The sequence below is a fragment of the Schistocerca piceifrons genome, chromosome 5 (assembly GCF_021461385.2).
Source record: "Schistocerca piceifrons isolate TAMUIC-IGC-003096 chromosome 5, iqSchPice1.1, whole genome shotgun sequence".
Lineage (NCBI taxonomy): Eukaryota > Metazoa > Arthropoda > Insecta > Orthoptera > Acrididae > Schistocerca > Schistocerca piceifrons.
This window is the reverse complement of record NC_060142.1, coordinates 44,220,659-44,247,026: the sequence shown is the minus strand read 5'-3', so window position 1 is coordinate 44,247,026 and position 26,368 is coordinate 44,220,659. Positions and strand designations below refer to the sequence as shown.

At 42.6% G+C, this 26,368-nt stretch overlaps 1 protein-coding gene across 1 annotated transcript in view; it reads left to right on the top strand.

The window, feature by feature from the left end:
- The window catches only part of LOC124798172 (sodium channel protein 60E-like), a 290,757-nt gene that overhangs the window by 39,073 nt on the left and 225,316 nt on the right, over positions 1–26,368 (top strand). The window contains exon 6 of the mRNA XM_047261456.1: positions 24,987–25,121. Coding sequence (XP_047117412.1) covers positions 24,987–25,121 — 135 coding nt within the window. The remainder of the gene's footprint in view (positions 1–24,986; positions 25,122–26,368) is intronic.

Here is a 26,368-nt window from a genome sequence, read left to right as displayed (position 1 = left end):
GAGAAGCTTACGGTTTACCGTCCTCCATCTGTTGCTTTACTAACCTGGTGCTAAGCCTCGGTCGACTGTGGCCTCTCGTTGTTGATTGTCCCGATGTTAATTGGGTTCGACGCCTTCCGCAAAGTTGGGAGTCATCTCCCAGCGTCGCTCTTGAAAGTGTCACACTCGGTGCTCGGGTTGATCTGGAGTAGTGGCATGAATGTAACTAGTTCTAATCCTTGAGACCCAACGCTGTGAAAAAATATAATTTATTTTTTTTACATAATTAATCTTTATTGTCATAGTAAGTACTTACTACTAGACGAAATTGGCAAAAAGTAAACAGACAATTGGTTTGAAGAATGCGGTAGCGTTTTGGAATATAAATGGAAAATTCTTCACGAAATTAATCTTTAAATTGGCAAACGGAAACAATAAGTTGTGCTAAGGAGGTGGTTTCACTATCGAACAACTGAGGCATACAGACTTAAACCACCCATACTTGAAGGCAAATTCGCATTTTTCGTAGACAAAATAACACATCTGGAAACGTCCATGAACTCATAAAGCCAAAAACAAATTATAATCCTAAATAACGAGCAAAAATGGATGTAAAATTTAATAAATTTTGTATCAGAACTAGATTCTGCCCCAGTGGTTCCATTTCCATAATACTCATAAAAGCAATAGTAGCAATAGTACGGACTCAAATTTATCTTACATTAACTTAGATATATTTACTTTCACTACCAATGACCTCCTCAATATGGCCACTATTAAAAGAACTGCATGTCAGACTCTCCTACAAGTACGGAGCACAATTTCCGCGTCGACTGTTGCTTCGGAAGCTGTGACTGACTGCTACAATGCACTATGTGCGTAGAAGTACATCAGTCTGCCACTAGAAGTCTCTGTCTTGCAGTAGCACCAATGGTTTCATGCGAAAAGCATTGATGCTTCCAAAAAAAATTATTGAAGTGGTTGTTTCAGGCACAAACCATTGGGGCTAAGTATTAACTAGCGGCGAGTCGCAGCCAAACGTTGCAGCGCAACCTGTTGCCAAGTTGACTGAGAGTTTTTGTACGAGCGTTTACGACTTGCGCGTAACGGAATCAGGGAAGAGGCTCCTGCCTATATAGAATACCCACATCTATCATCAGTTACATTTGACCGCGCAGATGTTATGTTATTGAATCTGGCGCCATTTAAAGTCGATCGTCTATTTATTGTCGGGATCATTAAGTGAAGTCTGTTGAGGTTTATCGCTCGGTAAGTCAAAAAATTCGCAATAGGACTAGCTGAGCCGGGCCATCGTTGTTCCACAGCGTTAAGGGATAAAAGAAATCTAGCTAAAGTGTTACATGGTGAAGCAGTCACATCGGCATGTTGTGAATATCTTCTTTACTGTCAGTCCCTGGTGAAATTCCTCTACGTAGTTTGATTTTCATTGCAAATATATCGCTACAACAAACTGATGCAGGCGAACGTTGGTCATATGGGCTGTTGAATCTCGAAGAGAGCGATAATCTTCGAGTGAAACTTGTAACCACTGATTAAGGACCTTTCGCTCCGAAATACGCGTAGATAATAAAAACCGAAGTACAGATGACTGCCGGACTTCTATTCATAAAATACAAATCTTCGCTGTGTCAGGTAAAATCATTATGAATTCGTTAAAAAGTTATTTACTGTTTTCTTTACCTATCTCAGTATTCCACGACGTCCTGTACCGTAATATTTGCGCGATGGCTGATGGCTGATGGGAGCGACTGTAAATGAGAAATGCCTTTACGGTCGCCCCCATCAGCCACTGCCCCGAGTTAGGCTTAGTTGGTGTGTATAATACTATGTCCGCTCATAAAGGTACCACTTTATTCGAAAAGACCGGGTGTTGCAACATTAACCTCCATACTCGTTCCCTCCTGAGTTCGTCATTTTATTGACCTTCGTCCACGGTCATCGGACGCCGTCTGAGCAACTAGAACGGTCAATACGAAGAAGATGTACTTCACATATTAATGTTCCAATCTTCTATGCATTAAAACATAACTATCAGAATACGCATCGGGAGGACGGTCCATGGAGGACCATCCAGATTTAGGTTTTTGTATTTCTTTAAACTGCATAAGGCAAATGAAGCTACGGTTTCATTCAAACGGTTCACCACGGATTTCCTTCCCCTATCCGAGTTTGTCCTCCGTCTCTAACGACCTCAACATCTACACTTAACTGAGGAAAGGGGGGCTATATTACTTGTTATTATATCACTCCTGACGTCGAAATTATTTTTTTTCTGTTCTGATATGTTTTCATTGGTAATAAATTTACAATAGCTGCACGAAATAGCTAATTTCTTATTCATTCAATATTTCAGTAAAACTTATTGTTCACTGGATAGCTTTCAGTCTGTTGACGGTAAGTAATAGTAGGTTTGCTTCTTACTCAAAAATTTAGAGGAATATTCATCACGTAACACACACGAAAAGCAGAAGATGAAACTTTCCTTAAGCAAAATGTTTATTTCTTAATCGATGTAGCTCATTAGAAAACTCTTGCCCCCATTTTTAACAATCGTTTTACTCTTTTCGAAAACTTCCTACATTAAAAAGCATTCGTATTCAAACATTTCGTGTTCCAAAAAGTTCTAATCTTAGAATACGATTATTTTCAAAATTCGTTACTATAGATTTGCGGCCCTGATTTCTCTGATTCCAAAAATGCCTACTTTCGTTAAAATAACGTCTTAGTTTGTTAGTTATTCAAATTATAAAATTTCTATTTCTTGAAACTTTTGGCGGGCTTTTGGAATCCCTATGTACCATCAAATCAGTGAACTAGAACCTATAATTTATGATATAGTCTAGTTACACGGATATTAGTTAAACAGTCTTACGTCACTGCGTGTTCTGTGCTGGTTCTTTTTAATTTTAATTATTTTTGTATTACTATCTAAAATGTAATAAGCCTATACTTCAACAAAATGTAATCTATGATCAACAAAAAGGCGTGGCGTGCGAGGACTCAGCGATTCTCATTTTAGATACCGTAACGTAAATATCATGTTATAAGTCAATCGAAGGCTAGAATTCATTTTATGAACATCATGTAATTTGCGGTTTGTGTTCAGCAGGCATTAGGTTAATATCATGGAGGCATTCTGCGTTTAGCTATCAAAATTTACAGTCTGTACCGAAATCGTGTAAATTAGAGAGTTAGTCTACCACCAGAGAGTGTTGGGACATCGTGCTTGTTAGTGTAATTTCCGAACTTGGTTCGAATATTTAGACTCCTGATTGTTACAAAATTGATTCGAATCAGTAGCTACACGTTAGTTAGTGGGTCTGTTCATCTAATTTCAACATTCTTTTCTAGCCCCACACTTCAAAAGCTTCTATTGTCCTCTTGTGTGAACTGCTTATTGTCCATGCTACAGTTCCATAAAAAGCTACACTCCATACAAACACCTTCAGAAAGGACTTCCTAACACTTAAAACTACATATTGGAAGCTAACAATTTACTGTTTTTTTTTTTCAGAAGCGCTTTCCTTGCTATTTTAAACTCTACACTTTATATCCTTTCTGCTTCCACCATCATAAGTTACTTTTCTGCCCAAGTGACAAAAAACAAGTCCACTACTGGGAAAAAAATAGTACACCCTTTTATAGGTTTCCGATTCACTCAAGATTTAATGTAGGAACGGTGCATATGGAGTATATGAAATGATTACATTTACAGATCAATAGCACAGGCGTTTCTCGGGTACCGCATATGTATCAACCCATGCTGAAACACCCATATTAGTACACGGTGTAGTCTCGACGGGCGGCAATGCAGGCAGGAGCTGACTGTGGCATCCAGTCGGTAGTGCACATGGCAAATGCTGTACTGGGATACGTTACTCCACGCCTGCTCGACCTGTTCACGAAGTTTTATAAGAGCTGTTGGTTGACGTGTTGCACGAGTCACTTCTCATCCCACCACATACCCCTCATGCTCGACTGGAGACAAGTCCGGAGATCGTGCTGCAGAGTACGTTAATTCACGAGCAGTGTTTGGGCGAGCGTTATCATGCAGAAACAACGTATCACCTTCCTGTTGCAAGAGCGCGAAAGAACAGATCTAATGATATTCCGCACGTACCGAGAGGTAGTTAGCGTTCCCTCCACAAACACCAAAGGTGAACGAGAGTTGTAGCTTATTGCACCCTAAGCCATAAGATGTGGGTTGGGGCCAGTGTGTATCGGACGAATGCACTCTATGACGGAGCGCTCACCAGGTCCACGTCGTACGTGCAAACGACCATCACTTACATGCAGGCAGAATGTGTTTTCATCGGTGGAGACCACGGCGCGCCAGGCCATCTTCGAAGCGATCTTCTGACGCCACCAGTCAAGCCGTGCACGTCGATGCTGTGGCCTGAGCGGAAGACGGGTTAGGTGTGCGGGCCAGTAGTCCGACTGCTAGTACCCAGTCTGCGACAATGTTGACACTTCTGGGCTCGAAAGCCCTGTTTTTTGTGCTGTGCTAGCTGTACGATTTGCCACTGCTGCTTTTTCAATATGACAATCCTGGAGAGCGTTTGTGCTGTGTGTACGTTCAGAACCTCGTCTACGGATGTGAGAATGCTCTTGTGACCATGATACCAACATCGTTGCACAGCTAACGCAGCACGTCCAGTTTGTGTAACAATTATCCGAAACGACGATTCCGCCACTGGGAAGGCCACAGAATGGACCCTCTCACACTCGCTCACTTGGCTGTAAGAAGCACGAGTGCGCCTCTGTGGCACGTGGCGTGGTTTCGTTCTTGCTTCACACGTTTGCACCCACCACACTGAGCCTTCTAACTGCGAGCATTCCCTATTGAAAGGGTAGACACAACTGTGGTAACTATATCACTACGCTATCTGCTGGCGGACGACGTTGAAACCGTTACCAGTACATCTGTTATCCTCCAGGTGGCATATGCCGTCATCGGGTCAAAATCGGCGTCTTCTTCCGAGGTGTGCTAACTTTTTTTTCGGCTGTGTATTACGTTTAGTGTCTCATTTCCTAATCTCTAACGCCATCATCGGCATTATTTAATTCAAAGTATATTGTATTACCCTTCTTTTACTTTTGTTGAAATTCTTCTCATAACCTCTCTTCAAAGACACTATCCATTCCGCTCAACTGCTCTTCCAAGTCATTTGTCACCTATGATAGAATTATAATGCCACTGACAAACCATAAACCCCGGCCGCTGTGGCCGAGCGGTTCTAGCCGCTTCAGTCTGGAACCGCGCTACCGCTACGGTCGCAGGTTCGAATCCTGCCTCGGGCATGGATGTGTGTGATGTCCTTAGGTTAGTTAGGTTTAAGTAGTTCTAAGTTCTAGGGGACTGATGACCTCAGATGTTAAGTCCCATACTGCTCAGAACCATTTTTTTGAAACCATAAACTTTTTATTTCTTATCACTCAACTTCAGATCTGTTTCCAAATTTCTCCTTGCTTTCTTAACACAATAACATTGGGGAGAGCCTACAATTCTGTCTCACTCCATTCTCATGCCTTCGTGTCTGAATGCAACTGCAGTCTCGTTTCTTTAGGAGTTGCAATTATTTTTTTACTTGCTATATTTTCCCTCTACCTTCACAATTTAAAAACTCGTATTCCAGTCAACGTTATTGAAAGCTTTCTCTGAATCTACAAATGTTATGAACGTAGGTTTGCTTTTCTTCAGTTCATCTCCTGAGATAAATCTTAGGATCGGTATGGCGTCGCATGTTCCTTCATTTTTCCGGAACCCAAAATTATCTTCACCGAGGTCCGCTTCTACCAGTTTTTCCGTTATTCTGTGTACTAGGCTGGTGCATAAGTTCGTAGCGTTTTTGTTTTGCGAACTGGTATCCGGTTGGTTTGGGTTTATTTATTAATTGTCATTTTTATTCGTAGTTCACTGTTGCTATTCGAAATTACATATTGTCATTTTGCCATTCGGAGATACTGAAGCTGTGGACGCTAGAAAATGGGGCGCGAAGTGGAGACATCGCAACATTGCCGACGTATTCTGTTGTTTGAATTCAATAAAGGGGTGACAGCAGCGGAGGCAGGCAAAAACGTTTTCGCCGTGTATGACGTTAGTTCCAGTGGACAGAGCATGGCAAGAAAAGGGCTTATCGTCTTAATGAGGATCGTTTTGATATTAGTGACTCTTCACGTTCAGGAAGACTTCCAGGGTTTGATAAAGATCTTTTAAACGCATTAATCGACAATGATCCACGTCAGTGTAACAGAGAACTGGCGGATGTGATGAACTGTGATCATTCCAACACCGTGCGACATTTGCATGCGATGGGGAAGGTTCAAAAATCGGGTGTATGAGTACCGCATGCTCTAAGCCAAAATCACAGAAATCAGTGGGTGGCTATAAGTGCATCTCTGCTTGCTCGTCATCAATTGTCTCATGAACAACACCGACCATTCCTGTCCCGTATCATTACTGGTGATGAGATATGGTGTCTTTATGCTAATGTATGGAAATGAAAGGAATGGTTGAGCCCAAAGAAAGCAGGAACTCCCCGTACGAAGACCCGCGCGCATCCACAAAAGATAATGTTATGCATCACAGCGAGTGTGTGGTGTGATACGAATTGCTTCTCCGAGGTCTGGCCATCACTGCACACATTAATTCTCAACAACTGAGTTGTCTTGCAGACGCTGTGCAAAAACAATGACCAGGAAGGCTGCGCGGGGTGCGCGGGGTGATGCTACTCCACGGTAACGCCAGCCCGCATCCTACTAGACCGAGAAAAAACCGTATACAGGAGATGAGTTGGGAAGTCGTTTCGCACCCATCTTACTCACCTGATCTCAAATGTTCACCCTTTCCGCTCTCTATGGAACAACCGTCAAGAAACTTCCTTTCCGGTGAAAACGCGCTCGGAACATGGCTCGAAGAGCTCCTCGCCTCAAAATCACGTGATTCCTACAGTCGAAGAATCGAAAAGTAAACCCAGCGTTGGCAGACTGTTGTCAATAGTTGTTGTTGTTGTTGTTGTTGTTGTTGTGGTCTTCAGTCCTGGGACTGCTTTGATGCAGCTCTCCATGCTACTCTATCCTGTGCAAGCTTAATCTCCCAGTACCTACTGCAGCCTACATCCTTCTGCATCTGCTTAGTGTATTCATCTCTTGGTCTCCCTCTACGATTTTTACCCTCTACGCTGCCCTCCAGTACTAAATTGGTGATCCCTTGATGTCTCAGAACATGTCCTACCAACCGATCCCTTCTTCTAGTCAAGTTGTGCCACAAACTCCTCCCCAGTTCTATTCAATACCTCCTCATTAGTTAAGTGATCTACCCATCTAATCTTCAGCATTCTTCTGTAGCACCACATTTCAAAAGCTTCTATTCTCTTCTTGTCTAAAATATTTATCGCCCATGTTTCACTTCCATACATGGCCACACGCCATACAAATACTTAAATCTATACTCGATGTTAACAAATTTCTCTTCTTCACAATCACTTTCCTTGCCATTTCCAGTCTACATTTTATATCCTCTCTTCTTTGACCATCATCAGTTATTTTGCTCCCCAAATAGCAAAACTCCTTTACTACTTTAAGTGTCTCATTTGCTAATCTAATTCCCTCAGCATCACCCGACTTAATTCGACTACATTTCATTATCCTCATTTTGCTTTTGTTGATGTTCATCTTATATCCTCCTTTCAAGACACTGTCCATTCCGTTCAACTGCTCTTCCAAGTCCTTTGCTGTCTCTGACAGATTTACAATGTCATCGACGAACCTCAAAGTTTTTATTTCTTCTCCATGGATTTTAATATCTACTCCGAACTTTTCTTTTGTTTCCTTTACTGCTTGCTCAATATACAGATTGAATAGCATCGGTGAGAGGCTACAACCTGTCTCACTCCCTTCCAAACCACTGCTTCCCTTTCATGTGCCTCGACTCTTATAACTGCCATCTGGTTTCTGTACAAATTGTAAATAGCCTTTCGCTCCCTGTATTTTACCCCTGCCGCCTTCAGAATTTGAAAGAGAGTATTCCAGTCGACACTGTCAAAAGCTTTCTCTAAGTCTACAAATGCTAGAAACATAGGTTTGCCTTTCCTTAATCTTTCTTCTAAGATAAGTCGTAGGGTCAGTATTGCCTCACGTGTTCGAACATTTCTACGGAATCCAAACTGACCTTCCCCGATGTCAGCTTCTACCAGTTTTTCCATACGTCTGTAAAGACTTCGCGTTAGTATTTTGCAGCTGTGACTTATTAAACTGATTGTTCGGTAATTTTCAGATCTGTCAGCACCTGCTTTCTTTGGGATTGGAATTATTATATTCTTCTTGAAGTCTGAGGGTATTTCGCCTGTCTCATACATCTTGCTCACCAGATGGTAGAGTTTTGTCAGGACTGGCTCTCCCAAGGCTGTCAGTAGTTCTAATGGAATGTTGTCTACTCCGGGGGCCTTGTTTCGACTCAGGTCTTTCAGTGCTCTGTCAAACTCTTCACGCAGTATCATATCTCCCATTTCATCTTCATCTACATCCTCTTCCGTTTCCATAATATTGTCCTCAAGAACATCGCCCTTGTATAGACCCTCTATATACTCCTTCCACCTTTCTGCTTTCCCTTCTTTGCTTAGAACTGGGTTTCCATCTGAGCTCTTGGTATTCATGCAAGTGGTTCTCTTTTCTCCAAAGGTCTCTTTAATTTTCCTGTAGGCAGTATCCATCTTACTCCTCGTGAGATAAGCCTCTACATCGTTACATTTGTCCTCTAGCCATCCCTGCTTAGCCATTTTGCACTTCCTGTCGATCTCATTTTTGAGACGTTTGTATTCCTTTTTGCCTGCTTCACTTACTGCATTTTTGTATTTTCTCCTTTCATCAATTAAATTCAGTATCTCTTCTGTTATCCAAGGATTTCTAGTAGCTTTTGTCTTTTTACCTACTTGATCCTCTGCTGCCTTCACTATTTCATTCCTCAAAGCTACGCATTCTTCTTCAACTGTATTTCTTTGCCCCAATTCCTGTCAATTGTTCCCTTATGCTCTCCCTGAAACTCTGTACAACCTCTGGTTCTTTCAGTTTATCCAGGTCCCATCTCCTTAAATTCCCACCTTTTTGCAGTAAATAGTTAATGAGATTATATCCTTGATGACTAAAGTTTCTGTTACGTTTATTGCTGTATTAATTGAACTTATGGAAAACGATCCAAACTTATGCACCAACCTAATAAAATTTGCGTCAGTATTTTGCAGCTAAGAAAAATGTCTTTGCCCTTGTGTATCAGTATTTTATTCAATAAATGTGAACGCCGATCTGTCTACGACGACCTCCTGTGTGCAATAAACTAACTGCCCAAAGAAGTTAGGCTGCATTCGCGTGTATTTTCTTCCCGGGTGGCTCTTTTTATCTTATCCTTGGCCCCGTGCCATTATGTCTTCGTAAGACACAAGCCTACATACAGAAGTTTTTTCCTTGTTTTCGGTGCTGGAATTGTAACATATCGTCCAGGAATGGGCGTCTGCACTAAGGCAGAGAGAGAGTATAAGGCACAACTCCTAATCGTGTTTTCAGCGTAGACGGCCGGACTCGTAATACCCGGAAACTCCGAGCACAGCGAATCACATCACGCGTTATTGCGCTGTTCATAGCGGTAGTTAGGTCGCACGAGAAACATAAAGCTTTCCGGCTTCTCTTTATTGCCTTCTCAGAGGCTATAGGCTCTTGTGCATCTAAATAAGGTGCGGTACAAGATACACAAGCATGCCTACAGGTAACGTTCATCATGTTGTGATGCAAGAAAATAAAAAAAAGAAGTGCTGAATACTTCCTTCTCATAAATCGTACAACGCTGGAAATTACCGTACGTATAGATATGGAGGCGTGTTAGATATCTGAGAACTATGACAGCATATTAGTGATAAGTTAGCAAGCATTCCACGAACTATCAAGGGAGCTTCGCACCCTCCTTAGCATCGTGTGCATGGTACATCCTGGATTAATGTTATCGCCGGTGTAATGTCGGGCCGTAGCGGAGAGGACTTAATGAGAAGGCCCGACGTCGTATTTTGCCCTCGTAAAGTTTCCCGCTGAAGCACTGACGTGAATGAAACACTTTAGTTCAACTCTACATGGTATATAAGGTCCTCGGCGACAAGCCTTGCTTGACGACAAATCAGCAACAAAGGATAATTTTTTATTTGTTAAGAAACGTATCTATCTTAAAAAATTACTAGCTGATTACATGACGGTTGCCCGTCACTAATTTATCCCTCCCACACTGTGGGTAGGGAAAGGGATGGTAACGGTCTGTAATGTGAGAACAAAATTCGTTTATCCACGTGTTTTAAAAGTACACTGAAGTGACAAAAGTCATGGCACACCTCCTCATATCGTGTCGAACCTTATTTTGCCCGGTGTAGTGCAATAACTCTACGTCGTATGGACTCAGCAAGTCTTTATAAGTCCCCTGTAGAAACATTGAGCCACGGTGCCTCTATAGCCGTCCATAGTTGCAGAAGTGTTGCCGGTGCACGATTTATGTCCCATAAATGTTCGATGGGGGTCATGTCGGGCGATCTGGGTGGCCAGTTCATTCACCCGATCTGTCCAGAATGTTCTTCAGTCTAATCGCGAACAGTTATGGTCCAGTGATTCGGCACATTGTCATCCGTAAGAGTTCCACCGTTGTTTGGGAACAGTGGTCTCCAAGTGGCCGAACTTCACCATTTAGTCTATGATTGGTTCAATTGGACCAGAGGACCAAATCCATCCCACGTAAGAACAGCCCACACCGTTGTGGAACCAACACCAGATTGCACAGCGCCTGTTGACATCTTTGGCGCATGGCTCCGTGGTGTCTGCGCTACACTCGAACCCTACCATCAGGTCTTACCAACTGAAATCGGAACTGACCAGGACACGGTTCTCCACTCGTCTAGAGTCCAACCGACATGGTCACGCGCTCAGAAGAGGTGCTGCAAGCGATGTCGTACCGTTAGCAAAGGCTCTTGCGTCGGTTGTCTGCTACCATAGCCCATTAATGCCAAATTTCGATGCACTATCCTAAAGAATACGTTCGTCTTACGTGCTACGGTGACTTCTATGGTTATTTCACGCAGTGTTGCTTGTCCATTAGCACTTACAGCTCTACGCAAGCGCCGCTGCTGTCGGTCACCAAGTGAATGTTCTCGGCCAGTGCGTTGTCCGTGGTGAGAAGTAATGCCTGAAATTTGTGGTCTCGGCACGCTCTTGAAAGTCAGAATTACGTAAATATTTAAACGGTAATAAACAATATTTTACCTATCTACACAGTTCAAAGAATAAAGAAAACGGTCGCCACCCTAATTAGGCATGAGAATGACTGACATTCTTGTTGAAGAAAATAGGTATGAGTAACTTTAACGGACAATCACAACCTATACTTAGCCACACGTGAGTGCAATGAACTCTGGCACCTGAATACAGTATGTTCATGTTAAGGTTCGAACTAACAGATCAGAACAAACTATTTGCATAAATATAACAGATAGCGAAACACACTATTGTTTTCATAGATAGTGGTCTTTCTATTAATCGTTATCTAGCATGAGCACAATAGACAAACTGTTGATCCTGTTACACCTTTAATATGCACTTTTAATACACAAGAGGAACCCAATATTATACAGAATTTCACTTGAATAGCAAGAGTAATTGAAACTTTCTATAATTAAGTAACTTTGTGTATTTGAACTACTTTCAATGGAGGGGGCACCTTTAATCTTGACCACTGTAACAGAGCAAATTAAACACACTTTCAATACACTAGACAAACAAGCCCTTATCAAGCATGAACATGTAACTTTCAACAGTAATAGTTCTCAACTTTTACTGCAGTAGAACACAAATTGACGTGGTTATAAGACAATAGCTCACCTTTGGGTGATTTTCAACAGGCTGCACTGTGATCATTTAATTTGCAAAACTCTATAAACTACAGTTTGGAGAACATTCACTTTAGAAGTTGGCAACAAAATATTAATAAACAGTTTTAATAGAAAGATTATTTTCAACAAGCATCATTTACTATATAACTCAGTTCCGCTACATAAACTTTAACTTTCTTTTTACTATCTTCAAGTGGCATTAATTAGTAAAACACTGGGCTTTCCTATTTTCACAATATGGACACTCGGTAAGCATTTTTGTCATGGGAAGGACCCTAAGTGGTTGTGTGACTAGGGATAAAAAAATCAAGGTAGGTATTAGAGTTCGAGTATAAGTTACCTTATATTTGCGCACACTAAAACATCCAATGAGCTGATCCTTCACATTGCATATTTGCAATTCCTTGGTTCCTTTTTCAGTGACTGCGCAACGTGGTGGCGAGTGGATGTCGGTGGGTGGATTAGCACGCGGAAATGCTGGATCCTGTCATTTCTTGATGGCGATAATACGTAGATACCAATTCCAGAATAGTTCCAGCTCTTTATCCGTCCATCCGAGACATCGGAAAGTGGCACGAAAACCCTCTCTCGGCACTAGCACAATACACAACTTTTACATGAGCAGTTGACAGTTTGGTAGCTCGTCCCCGACTGACTCTCAATCCACCTCTTCTATCCATGCCAACCACAATTTGCCCGCGCTACTCAGTTCTGTTCCCGAGGGGAACCACACCACCTTTTACATACAAAATAACTCAGAACCCTAAGTAAAGGTCAGCAGTTTACACAACAGCAACCAAACATATTAATTAAAACAGAACATTTGCTAATATTGACAATTCTTCGAAAAATTATTCACACAGAAATTACAATTATATACATTAAGTTTTGTTCCTTCCAAATGAGACAAAGAGTTTAAATGATAGATACACTACATTGCACAAAATCAAACCGTGACATCAAAGTTTTTTCCACAGAAGAGGATAACGACTCTCATGGTATCGATTCAATCCAACAACATTTACAGAAACTCAGCGATGTAACATTAAATAAAACAAAAAGGCAAAATAAATCAGAGCATTGGAGCTATGGTCTTACAAAGTTTAGGTCGGTGCTGGAGGCGTGATCGGATGACCCAGGCGGTTAAAGCGACCGCTAACGTAAAGTGGGAAATCCGGAGACGATTCCCGGTCCGGCACAAATTTTCACTCTCACCAGTAGATTAATAGCTGAAGTTCCATCATAATCGCAATTGCGAATACATTTCCTGTAATCGCAAGTGGTTTTATTCCAAAGAGCACAATGGCACCTTTCCTCGCGGTATGTGACAGTTCTGTCTTTAAGTGCATGTGTTAAGTGAAGCTGATTGTAATGGGTGTGCGTATAGTGTGGTGTCATGTTTGTGTTGTATGATGACGAGAAAAGGGAGAGAGCGAAATATGGGTTCTGGCACATAGATTACTCCTCTCGAATAAGAGCAAAAGAAACTCAGGGCTTAATGTCCTCATCCGACAGACAGACCATTAGTGTCACATGCGCTCACTCCACGAGACCCTGCGGAGATGTCTGGAATATAATCCAGAACATTGACTCAAAGTCTGATGCTCGGGAACTTTACGCCACCATCTCCTCTTGCCGGCCAAACCAGGACTCGCCCCAGATACCTGCAAACCCACTACTATTGCGTAGGTGTGGGTTAGCGAATTCTGCTACGGAAGTAGAATCATCACCATATGGAAAGTAGTTAGGTAAAGGACGTTGAATCAGCAGTGCGATTAATCAGAGGTAGAACATCCTCCCAGAGTAGACGGAAGTACATTTGGTCAAAAAGTATCCGCGCACCTGTTAGTGAGCATTAATGCGGAGAGTGCCCATCCTTCGGCTATACGGCGGCTTCAACTGTGCTGGGGACACTTTCAGTGAGGTATCTGAATGTCTCTGGAAGAACGGCAGCCCATTTAGCCTCAATGATTAGGATGATGATGAAATTTGGCTGCTGCGCGGTTATCAGCGTCCGTACAAATTCCCAACCTTTGCTCAGTCTCGCCAGTTCCATGAACGATGAGGACAACACAAACACCCATTCATCTCGAGGAAGGAGAAAATCCCTGACCCCGCCGGTTCTGCCTAGAGAGCCGAAACCTCACAAGGTTGGCCGCTGGGGTCTGGAGCGAAGTCTACGTTCTAATTCATCTTAAAGATGTTCGGGTAGGAACTGTGTGCAGGCAATTATATTTCAGGAATATCATTGTCCACTGGTTGTTTGGTTGATTTGGGGGCGGGAACCAAATAGCGAGGTCATCGCTCCCAACTGATTAGGGAAGGAGGTCGGCCTTGCCCTTTCAAAGTAACTATCCTAGTATTTGCCTGAAACGATTTAGGGAAATCATAATAAACCTAAATCAGGATGGCCGGACAGGGTTTTGAACCGTCGTCCTCCCGAATGAGAGTCCAGTGTGCTAACCACTGCGCCACCTCGCTCAGTATTGTCCACAGACCATTGCCTCCCAGGTGCTCCTTGATAAGAGGGTGCAATGTAATGCTGATACAAATAATCATTATTTACGAAATGTGTCTCTATTGCACGCTGTACGCAGTGCTGTAAAACGTGTTGATATCCTTCCACATTTAGAGTTTTTTAAGCGCAATAGGGAGACCACGTCCTAAATACGAACAACAGCCCGATAGCATAACAGCACCACCTCCTCCGTATTTCATTGGTGGCACCATACACGATGACAGTCAACGATCTCCAGGCATTCCCCAAACCCGAACCCTTCCATCGGATTGCCATAGGTTGATTCATCACTCCAAGTCACTCGTTTCCAATCGTCCACTATTCAGTGACGTCCCTCTTTACACAACCTCGCTTAGCGCTGACTGCACATATGTTTGGCTTATGACCCAGTTCTATTTAACAACTTAGGCACAGTCATTGTGCTAGCTGAACAGCTGGTAGCACTTTGGAACTCACAAATGATTCATTTCTCAGATTTCATTCTATATTTTTACAAGCACCCTCTGCAGTGCTCGACGATTCCTGTCCGTCAGTACACGATAGCTGCCTCATTTTTGTCCAGCTGTGGTTGTTACATCGCTTTGCCCCTTCACAGTCGCACCAACGACGTGTCCACCTGCTTAGCTGGGTGGTTCCGTGCTTGCCTGCTGTGCAGCGGGCCCGGGTTCGATTTCCGACAGGTTTGGGGATTTTTCTCCGCGCGTGGACTGGGTGTTGTGTTGTCCTCATCATCATTTCATCCTCATCACCGACATACGAGTCACACAATGTGGGGCGACTGAAATAAGACCTGCACTCGCCGGCCGAACTTCCCCGGATGGAGCCTCTCGGCCAATGATGCCATATGCTCATTTCCATTTTTCCAACGACGTGGGCAGCTTTAAAAGGGTTGAAATACCCCTGATGCATTTGTTGTAATTGTGACATCGAACGACTAGTCCACGTTACTGCGTCTCTACTGACAACACAATACGCCCCGCGTTTTTTATACCGGTGAGTCCGCCTACGGTGACATTTAGTCGTCAGCTCCGCGTTATAAAGACACGTCCACATACTTTCGGTCAGATAGTACACGTAGAGAACTTTTTTGTATGAGCAGCTACGCAGGATTACTTTTAATGATAAGGTTCGTGTTCCAGGCCCTTCACAAGGCTATTGGCCTCTCTGCAGGGAGAGTGTAGCCTTTCTTCGCCGCGGCAATAGGAGGGGGAGGGTGGCGAGCGCATCTGCTCGATCGCCTTTTATGACCGGTTTGTTAACAGGTGAGTGGACCAGGAGCCTTCCTGGAGGGAACGCAACGAGGAAAAGCTCCGCCCCTACGCGGAATGGAACCCAAGACCGCCAGTGCCCAAGTCAAGCTATCTACCCGCTAGACCACCACATCCACCTATCTTTAATAACACTTACAGGAGAAGGAATAATGTAGTCAAAATGACCGAACAAAAATACGAACGACAGAGTTCTTGGAAGACTTTGAAATGAACCGCCCTTGTTGGCACTCTGACACACCGGTAATCCTTTTAATTACTTTCTTTGCTTCAGAAACTGCTGTAAAGTAGTAGTTGTGAACATAAATTGAAAAGAGAAGAATGTTTGCTCCTTATCTTAATTCGCGTCACAGAATTCTTGCTATCAGACTGGAAGGAGGCTGCTTCTTTCCATTAAGCTAATGCCCTAACAGGTCTATGCTGAGTTCCGGTGAAGTGTGGAGCTTCCAATCGTTCCTTTATGACAGAAGGATCTGATATCAGAGGCATTAGAAGGGCGACCTGCGCTCGAGAACGCCAGACTTCTTTATTGCTTCCCCAGACAGAGAGAGAGAGAGAGAGAGAGAGAGAGAGAGAGAGAGAGAGAGGGAGAGAGGGGGGTATTGTCTCGCTGCACTCAGAAGAAGACAATGCGCCATGTATAAGGTCGAAGTTCAATTCCTGAAAGAGAACTTGATCGGACGATCTCAGATATCCTGTCAGTCGAGAACGAGGGCAAAGAAACTCAGCGTCAGACCTAAACAATGTTTGTTTTCCATAGCAACCTGAAATAAATGCTCGATCTCTCTCTCTCTCTCTCTCTCTCTTTCTCTCTCTCTAATCTCTATCTCTCTCTCTCTCTGCCACACACACACACACACACACACACACACACACACGAATATGTATTAAGATAACAGAGATTATCATTTAAGCACTTATTTCACTTTCGTAATGATCAGCTAAATTTTCATGAAACTACTCATCTCTCTCTGACTTATTGGAAGTTACATTTTATAATGTTTCATCGATTTATAGACGTTGCTCTATCATAATTATTTTGTGATCTTTTAGAATCACAATTTCCTTCCCATTCTGCGTTTTAAGCATCTGTTGCCAGCGTTTATTTTTCGCTATATTCGTCTGCACTGCAGAGCCGACACGGTTTTATTGTGGCACTCTGTTCTGAAGTAGACGTTTCGAGTTCAGGTTGCGAAACGACTTTTTACCACAAGTAAGCTATGTGATCAAAAGTATTCGGAAACGTGGCTGAAAATGACTTACAAGTTCGTGGCGCCCTCCATCGGTAATGCTGGAATTCAATACGATGTTGGCCCACCCTTAGCCTTGATGACAGGTTCCACTCTCGCAGGCACACGCTCAATCAGGTGCTGGAAGGTTTCTTGGGGAATGGCAGCCCATTCTTCACTGAGTGCGGCACTGAGGAGAGGTATCGATGTCGGTCGGTGAGGCCTGACATCCCGGAACTGCTCTTCAACAGTGGGAAGCAAGAAGGTGCTTAAAACATCAATGTAGGCCTGTACTGTGACAGTGGCACGCAAAACAACAAGGGGTGCAACCCCCTCCATGAAACACACGACCACACCATAACACCACCTCCTCGGAATTTTACTGTTGACACTACACACGCTGGCAGATGTTCACCGGGCATTCGCAATACCCACAACCTGCCATCGGATCGCCACATTGTGTTCCGTGATATTCTTTCCACACAACGTTTTTCCACAGTTCAATCGTCCAATGTTTACGCTCCTTACACAAACAGAGGCGTCGTTTGGCATTTACCGGCGTGATGTGTGGCTTATGAGCAGTCGCTCGACCATGAAATCCAAGTTTTCTCACCTCCCGCCTGTCATAGTACTTGCAGTGGATCCTGATGCAGCTTGAAATTCATGTGTGATGGTCTGGATAGATGTCTGCCTATTACACATTATGATCCTCTTCAACTGTCGGCGGTCTGTCAGTCAACAGACGAGGTCGGCCTGTACGATTTTATGCTGTACGTGTCCCTTCACGTTTCCACTTCAGTATCACATCGGGAACAGTGGACCTAGGGATATTTAGGAGTGTGGAAATCTCGCGTACAGACGTATGACACAAGTGACACCCAATCAGCTGACCACGTTCGAAGTCCGTTGTGTTCCGCGGAGCGCCCCATTCTGCTCTCTCACGATGTCTGATGACTACTGAGGTCGCTGATATGGAGTACCTGGCAGTAGGTGGCAGCACAATGCACCTAATATGAAAAAGGTTTGTTTTGTGGGATATCCGGATACTTTTGATCACATAGCGTATTTAGCCAACTGCGGAAGGAGAGGTCATGATGTAAAATTCCTAATTCCGACTTTGCGTTAGTGTCATCGATTAGTTTCCCAATCTCTCTACAGTATCCCATTTGGCGAGGATGTATAACGTTCCCAAATATGTGAGTGGCTCGAAGACTTTTTAAGTAATAGAACCCAGTACGTTGTCCTCGATAGTGAGTGTTCATCGGAGGTGAGGGTATCATCTGGAGTGTCCCAGGGAAGTGTTGTAGGTCCGCTGTTGTTTTCTATCTACATAAGTGATCTTTTGGATAGGGTGGATAGCAATGTCCGGCTGTTTGTTGATGATGCTGTGGTGTACGGGAAGGTGTCGTCGTTGAGTGACTGTAGGAGGATACAAGATTACTTGGACAGGATTTGTGATTGGTGTAAAGAATGGCAGATAACTCTAAATATAGATAAATGTAAATTAATGCAGATGAATAGGAAAAATAATCCTGTAATGTTTGAATACTCCATTAGTAGTGTAGCGCTTGACACAGTCACGTCGATTAAATATTTGGGCGTAACATTGCAGAGCGATATGAAGTGGAACAAGCATGTAATGGCAGTTGTGGGGAAGGCGGATAGTCGTCTTCGGTTCATTGGTAGAATTTTGGGAAGATGTGGTTCATCTGTAAAGGAGACCGCTTATAAAACACTAATAGGACCTATTCTTGAGTACTGCTCGAGCGTTTGGGATCCCTATCAGGTCGGATTGAGGGAGGACATAGAAACAATTCAGAGGCGAGCTGCTAGATTTGTTACTGGTAGGTTAGATCATCACGCGAGTGTTACGGTAATGCTTCAGGAACTCGGGTGGGAGTCTCTGGAGGAAAGGAGGCGTTCTTTTCGTGAATCGCTACTGAGGAAATTTAGAGAACCAGCATTTGAGGGTGACTGCAGTACAATTTTACTGCCGCCAACTTATATTTCGCGGAAAGACCTCAAAGATAAGATAAGAGAGATTAGTGCTCGTACAGAGGCATATAGGCAGTCATTTTTCCCTCGTTCTGTTTGGGAGTGGAACAGGGAGAGAAGATGCTAGTTGTGGTACGGGGTACCCGCCGCCACGCACCGTATGGTGGATTGCGGAGTATGTGTGTAGATGTAGATGTAGATCTTATTGATGGTGATCCGTTTGTTGGATATGGACATTAAAGTACGTTTACTAAAGACTTATTTAACGGAAATGTCTAGTCGAAATAGTGTGCCCTCAACATTGCTGTAATGTGACTGCAATACATGACAATATTGCGCTATGTCTGGGCAATATTGGTGATGCAGCATTCTGCTGCAGGTAGCTGCTGAGGTTGGCCGACTTTATCCACCAAAGGTGCAGAATATTTCGTATGACCGGATCGTATCTGCCTCTATTCATGTCTGTAAATACTTCCCTCTCACTATTAGCCTTGATTCCTTTTTTTCACGTCGACCGCGCTTCATTGCCACATCAGATAATCTAAGCGGTGGAACAGTATTATTTCGCTTCACTTCGAAAGTTCCTCCCTTCAATCCTATCAGGTAAGGATTCCATACTCCGCAAGAGTACTTCACGAAACGGCGGACAGTCTTAGTGTAAGCAGCCCCTTTAGTAGATCTGTCGCGTCTGCTAAGTATTTTACAGATAAAACGCATTCTATGATTCCCCTTCCCCACAACATTTTTTATATGATGGCCCAGTTTCAGTCATTCATAACTGTAATCCCTAGGTATTTAGTTGAATTGACAGCTTTTCAATTTGTGTGATTTTTCGTGTAACCTAAACTTAATGGATTCCTTTTCGTACTCATGAGGATGACCTCACACCTTTCGTTATTCAGAGTTAATTGCTATTTTTTCCACAATGCAGATATCTCATTATGATTATCTAAATCATTTTCCAGTTCGTTTTGATATTCTGGTAATACTTTCGTGAGGTTAAATCGCCGAGCGTAAATCTTTCGACTGAACGCCACTTTCGTGACCCTAATCTACCCGTTACCCAACTGGGGAAAGAGGATCTACAGTTTTAAATCCGAATCCACGTGTCGATCTTGACGACTGTCCACAGCGTAGAGAGATGAAGGCTAGATCAAAGGGAGGCTGAAAGTTTCCTTGTTCCGACCGGGATTCGATTCTACGACCTCTCAATTTCCAGGCACACGCTTTACCTTTGGACCTCCACTTCCGACATCATCTGATGACTTTACGAGGCGGTAAACGGTAGCACCATCTGCAAAATATCTAAGAGGGCTGTTCAGTTTGTCGCTTAAATCGTTGATACAAGGTATTTCAAAGTCTTTGTGACAAATGTCAAGGTGTGATAGATTTCATTATGTTGAACAGTTTTTGTTAGAGATAAAATGTTCACTGACACTTGCCGGCGATGTTGTGTGTCTTTTATAATTTATTATGTCCCTGAGAGGCGGCAGGACACAGCCACTGTGTTGCATATAAGCCAGTCATTTGCACTGCGTTAAAGAAGGTAGGCCGAGGTTCCAAAATATCTTTATACGCTTAGAGACATTCATTCTTAAGGTTTTCTGTTGATCTGTCAATTTACCAGGGTAGGTAGCTTACAGATGCAGCATACCTGTTTAGTAGACCCTACTAAATAGTTGAAATATCGTCCCATCGGTGACTTTTACTACGAAATCAGGAATTCAGTGGCACAATCAGGAAGTTATACCATAGGCGCGCAATCTGATTAGAAGTCGCTTATGAAGAACTAAGTCCAAAACTTTCTGGAAATCTAGAAATATGGAAACCCCTTAATGTCCCTTGTCGGTAGTACTCATTACTTTGTGCGAATAAAGAGCCAGTTGTTTCCCAAGACAAAAGTTTGTTAATCCGCGCTGGTTATGTATCAAAATATCGTTTTCTACTTTATTCAAGGGCAAGTTGACTTCACGTTTTTCACATATCATGTACGTAAATGCTTTACAGGGGGAAAGTTTACAACTTCTTCTCTTCTTGTTCCGAACTGGCCAATTCTTAGCAGAATTATATACTAAGTACAAATTTACAAGCATCAAAGATAATAGACCAAGAAATATTGATTTTGCGTATTCTCATTCAGAACATCAAATAATCACCCTACATTGAGGGCATCATGCGCCAGAATAGCGAAGCTACACAAAAGGACACGTGATGTCACGTGACTCGAAACTAGCACAGACTGGTGGTCACCTTTTTAGCCCCATTTAGAAGCACATCAGTTCACATAAGGAAAATGTCAAACTCTCGCTGACCGGAGAGAAAATCCTCTTCAAACTCAGCTTTGTATATCTACAAAGCAGCACAATGAAGGGTTTAGAGAAGCAGCTGTGACTCCAAGGAAGACAACAAAAAATCGAAGGAAGACTCAGCTGTAGCACTGAAGACTGTGAATGTTCTAATATCGAGCTGACGCCCAGGCGAATTTTGAGAATCGATTAATTCCTTTTGAAAAAGATTTTGATTGAGTTGAAATTAATATTCAGCTAATGGAACCATTTGTATGTGCACCGTTCGGATTTTGCGTGCAAAAATATGCAAAAAACACGCTTTTCTCGGAGTTCTTTGGAGCTCACCACTTCTACACCTCAAACTTATACGAATCCGTTCAAACTTTGCACGAAGGTAGATAAATGCATGAAGTCAAAACGAAATTTTTTTATCCAGTAAACTTAAAGGCGAGGTAAATGGGGCACGTAAATTTCGTTCTTACGTGAATTGAATGCATGGAAAGGGTCTAAAGTGAATCTAATAAATAAAAAATGTATCCTTATGGTAAAATTTAAAATTCGCTTTCAACAATTTAGCTTCATTCGGATTTTACGAGGAACAAACACGTTTATTGCGTTTTTTGCGGGTGGCACTTCTGTGTTTCAGACTTGTGCGAATTGGTTCAAATATTTTAAGAAGGTAGAGAGCTACATATAATTAACGGACGTCCTGTTTTTTTTCGTGAAAACTTTATCCGTTACCACGATATAAGCAACATGGTTCGAAGTAGAATAAAAATCTGTGCCGCATCTTTCGTCGCCCGAGTCAACAAAAATCTACATCGGCTGCCAAGCTATGACGATCTAATGTCGAAATTATGGTAGAGTAAGACTCCTAGCACAAAAAGACGAATATTTCCTTGGCGAGTTAGGGACGTAAAAGAAGGGAAGGAGCTTTTCGACTTAGCTGGTAGCTTCCAAAACATTTAAAGCGAAACATCTTGACATATTCGCGTTTACTTACTAGTTAACCCTACTTCCAGAGCACAGTGAGCTCTCTTAGCTGCAAGGTGTTGGCACACCTGCATCTCGCAATTTGTAGTCTAAAGCCCCTGATGCTGTGCGCAAAATCCAGAATATTCGCCACCACCGCAAACAATTCAAAATATCATACTTGTAATAAGTAAGCAAGTTCTTCCGGATGGTTAGAATTTCTAGGGACGTATTTGTTCCTGAGGGGACGGTAAAACAATTTTTTGATTTCTGGGTGCGGGGTTGGATTGATTTTTTTTTTCTAAGGGGACCATTTCTCGCCAAAACCCACCCCCTGTCACATATATGGTGAGGGGCGTAAGGACAAATGGACAGAAATTTATGTGCTTCTGAAGAATGGGACGCATCTACAATGGGAAGTATCCGAGCATTTATAATAGTAAGTATCCCAGAGCGGGGATGCATGTATTCTAAACGTTAATGACACGTTGTGTCATATTGCACGACGTGACAAATGCCATGCTGGATGGCATGGTGGCATGTGTCATGTATACGACATGGAATGATGTGTCATGTTACTTTACATGATGATGATGATGATATGATGATGATGATGATGATATGATGATGATGATGATGATTTATGGCTGAGGGCGCCAAACATGATATACCAATGAGATAGTGAAAATCTATTAAAAATAGCAATGAAACGGGAAATCAAGTTCCATTCCCCCGCAAGAATTTCAAGGTAACCCAGATAAGGTGAGTTTCAGAAAAGTTCGTAGTAAAATCCGACGAGACACAGGAGAAAAACTAGAAAAAAATCTTGGATAAAAGGCGGACAGATGACTGTGGGTAGATGAGTAATTATAAATAATGATGCATTAAAATCTCACACTCAGTATTTCGGGAAGCATTCCACACACCACATAAAATCATAAAACACGAACAGCACTCGTATCATTATCAGTTAAAAAAGACGGCGGGTCCTGTAGGAGACGCAGATCAACCCTCAGGTCGTCATATAACACACACTCAGTTGAAATATGTCGTATTGACAGCTGTGTCCCGCATCTGTGACATATTGGGGGCTCCTCGCGACGTAGGAGAAAGCCATGTGTCAATGGGTAATGTCCCATTTTAAGCCGTGTAAGGACTACCTCTTCAGACCGTCGCGGTCGCACTGAAGGTTTCGCGGAACGTAGTTTATTGTTCCCCACTTCCAGCCACTGAGCCTCCCACAAACACATGGCCTTCCTAGTCACAAATGAGGCGACAGCCTGCAAGGGGACCGAACAGCGAGCAGGAGGAAGAAGGGAACGAGCCCCCTTGGCAGCCGTATCAAAGAGTTCGTTTCCCCGAACCCTGTGTGCCCTGGATCCCAGCAGAAAATTATTTCTTTGTCTTGCCTTTGAAAGAGAAGGAGGAAATACTGCACTTCTTGCCCCATCCGATCTGCTGGATACATCTGTACAGTAGCGAGAAGAGCACTTCGAGAATCTGAGCAGATCAGGAATTTCTTGTCATGACGCCGTCTCATCTGCTTCACTGCCCTCAGGACAGCGAACAGTTCCGCGTAATAAGCTGAAAACTGCTCTGGAAGCCCTGTCCAGAGGGCAGCGTGGGGGATCACGACAGAACAACCGAGAAAATCTCCCTGTTTAGACCCATCCATGCAAACAGTTATAAAATCTGGTTCAAATGGTTCAAATGGCTCTGAGCACTATGGGACTCAACTGCTGTGGTCATAAGTCCCCTAGAACTTAGAACTACTTAAAGCTAACTAACCTAAGGACATCACACACATCCATGCCCAAGGCAGGATTCGAACCTGCGACCGTAGCGGTCGTGCGGTTCCAGACTGAAGCGCCTTTAACCGCTCGGCCACTCCGGCCGGCTATAAAATCTGGGTGGTGATGCAAAATCTCGTTAAACTTAGCTATAAAAATATAGACTTTACTTCACACGATGCATTATACAGTATGACATGGGTACTAATGCTGCAAGTAAAAGAGCGCGAATGTGTCAAGATGTTTTTATTTAAATGTCTTTGAAGCTGCCAGATAAGTCGAAAAGGTAGTTCGCTTTTTTTAGATCCCTAACTCTGCCCAGGACATATTCGCCTTTTTGCTGTACGATGGGAGCATTTTTCATTCAGGTAAGTGTGTAAATAAATAAACACAACAGTCGGAAGCGCTACGACGATAACTGCGCAGCGACACGTACGAAAGGTTGTCAAGGAAATAATTTTACCCAGTTGATTTTTTTTGTTTGTTTATTTGTTTGCTGGTACTTGTCCGGTACACTTTAAAATGGCTGCGCTACAGTCGTGTAGCATGTCGCTAGGGGAGCCAAAAAAATCGTGCAAACCGTTCACAAAGCTGAGTATCGTGCGGTACCTTGTTTTCGGCAGCAGTCGACATGTCGTAACTGTATCAGGGCAATCTAGACAGCTAAAGCAGTCACCTAGACCATCCTCACACAGCTCCAACATTTCCGATTTTATCAAAAACAAATAACAGCACGATCCTTCACAGCTTTATCCGTGGGATGTGTTATTTCCATTCTGGCTCCTCCAGGACCGTGCTGCGGTGTTGCGGTTTAGGAATTTCAGCGTGAACCAGGATGGCAGACATGTACCAGGAAAAAAAGAAAAGAAAACTACGTAATTTTATTTTTTCGAGGTGATAATTAATACAATTAAAACTTTATGACTGGCCCTCACACAGTAAACCAACACTTGTTTACAATACTCATTTTCATTTTTTGGGTAGAAGATTAACATAAAACGTTTTCTTTTTCAGGTACTCGCGTCCAGTGGGCCAATCAGCGTTGTGTTTTTTACGGTAGTTGTATTTTTCGGTTCTTTTTACTTGATCAACCTAATGTTGGCTGTGGTAGCGTTAAGTTACGAAGAGGAAGCGGAAATCACTCAGGAGGTAAGAAATCGTCTATCACATCACCACTAGAGCATATTTTATTTTCATAACATTAATTTTCTAGGGTTGGCTTGGCACTTATTATTGTTACTAATGTATACTTCACTAATGAGATTGTTGGGACTGTAGTTGTAGCATTAAAATGAGTAAATATTCTTGATACTTATTAGCATGTAGTTAATTTATCTTACAGTAAAATGGTATCAGAAGTATAAAGAATATGTTAATAACTGGTCTACTATATCTGGTACGAAAACTACATGCTACTTTCGAGACTACACTCTGGTTATAGGATTCAAGGCGTTATAAACGTTACCTCATTCACTACCAGTGATTTCCATACCACATTATTAATCTATACGTCATTTTGTTCAATAAATATCCGAAGGGATAACAGGCTGTTCTGGATTTGTCTCTGTAACGATTTCAGAAAGTTAAACAGTCCTACTGCTAAGTCTGTGTAGTAAACAATTATGTATCTATCATTCTAAACAATGCGAAATTAAAAGTATACCGAAGACCTCATCATTCTCATGGTTTACGTTCAAGATAGCTGTAATTACATCGCAATGTATGACAGTAATTTGGGGAGCTTTTGACCACATTTTATCCCCTGCAACATACTATATAGCAGGTTATATCATTTAGCTTGTGTGACAGGATATACATATATTTTACATTACATTAATCATACCCTGTTGGCATTATAATGTATTCCTTAACGTAGACTGATAAAATATTTGAGTTCTTTGTACATGTCACTGCATGCATCGGAAATATCTGAGATATAGCAGCTATTCACATTCAGAACATTTACTAACGTTACTTCCTCCACTTGCTAACAAAAATAATGTTAATGGTAGCCTTTCTTCATGTTGCGTTGCTCGTCGGTAATTACTGCCCTGCTTTCAAATTTCCCCTATACTGCTGCAGCCAGCGAAAACCGTGGGCGGACATACGTCGATGGTTTTATAAAATGCCAAGGAAGAATGGACAACAAATTCAGCGGTTGTGCACCACTTCCACGAGTCAGTTAAGCATACTACATGTATTCACAGTAATGTTAATAGGCATTTTGAACCACGTTCATCAGTGACGAAGGCGAGAAATTATTTTGATAACTGCATCTTGGAAATCGCAGGAATAGAGTGTATGTTGCATGGTGGTTGTTCTTCAAAATAGTCCATACTGACATTATTCTGTGTCAGACGAGATGACCACTGATCCGTTATACGGAAACACAAAAA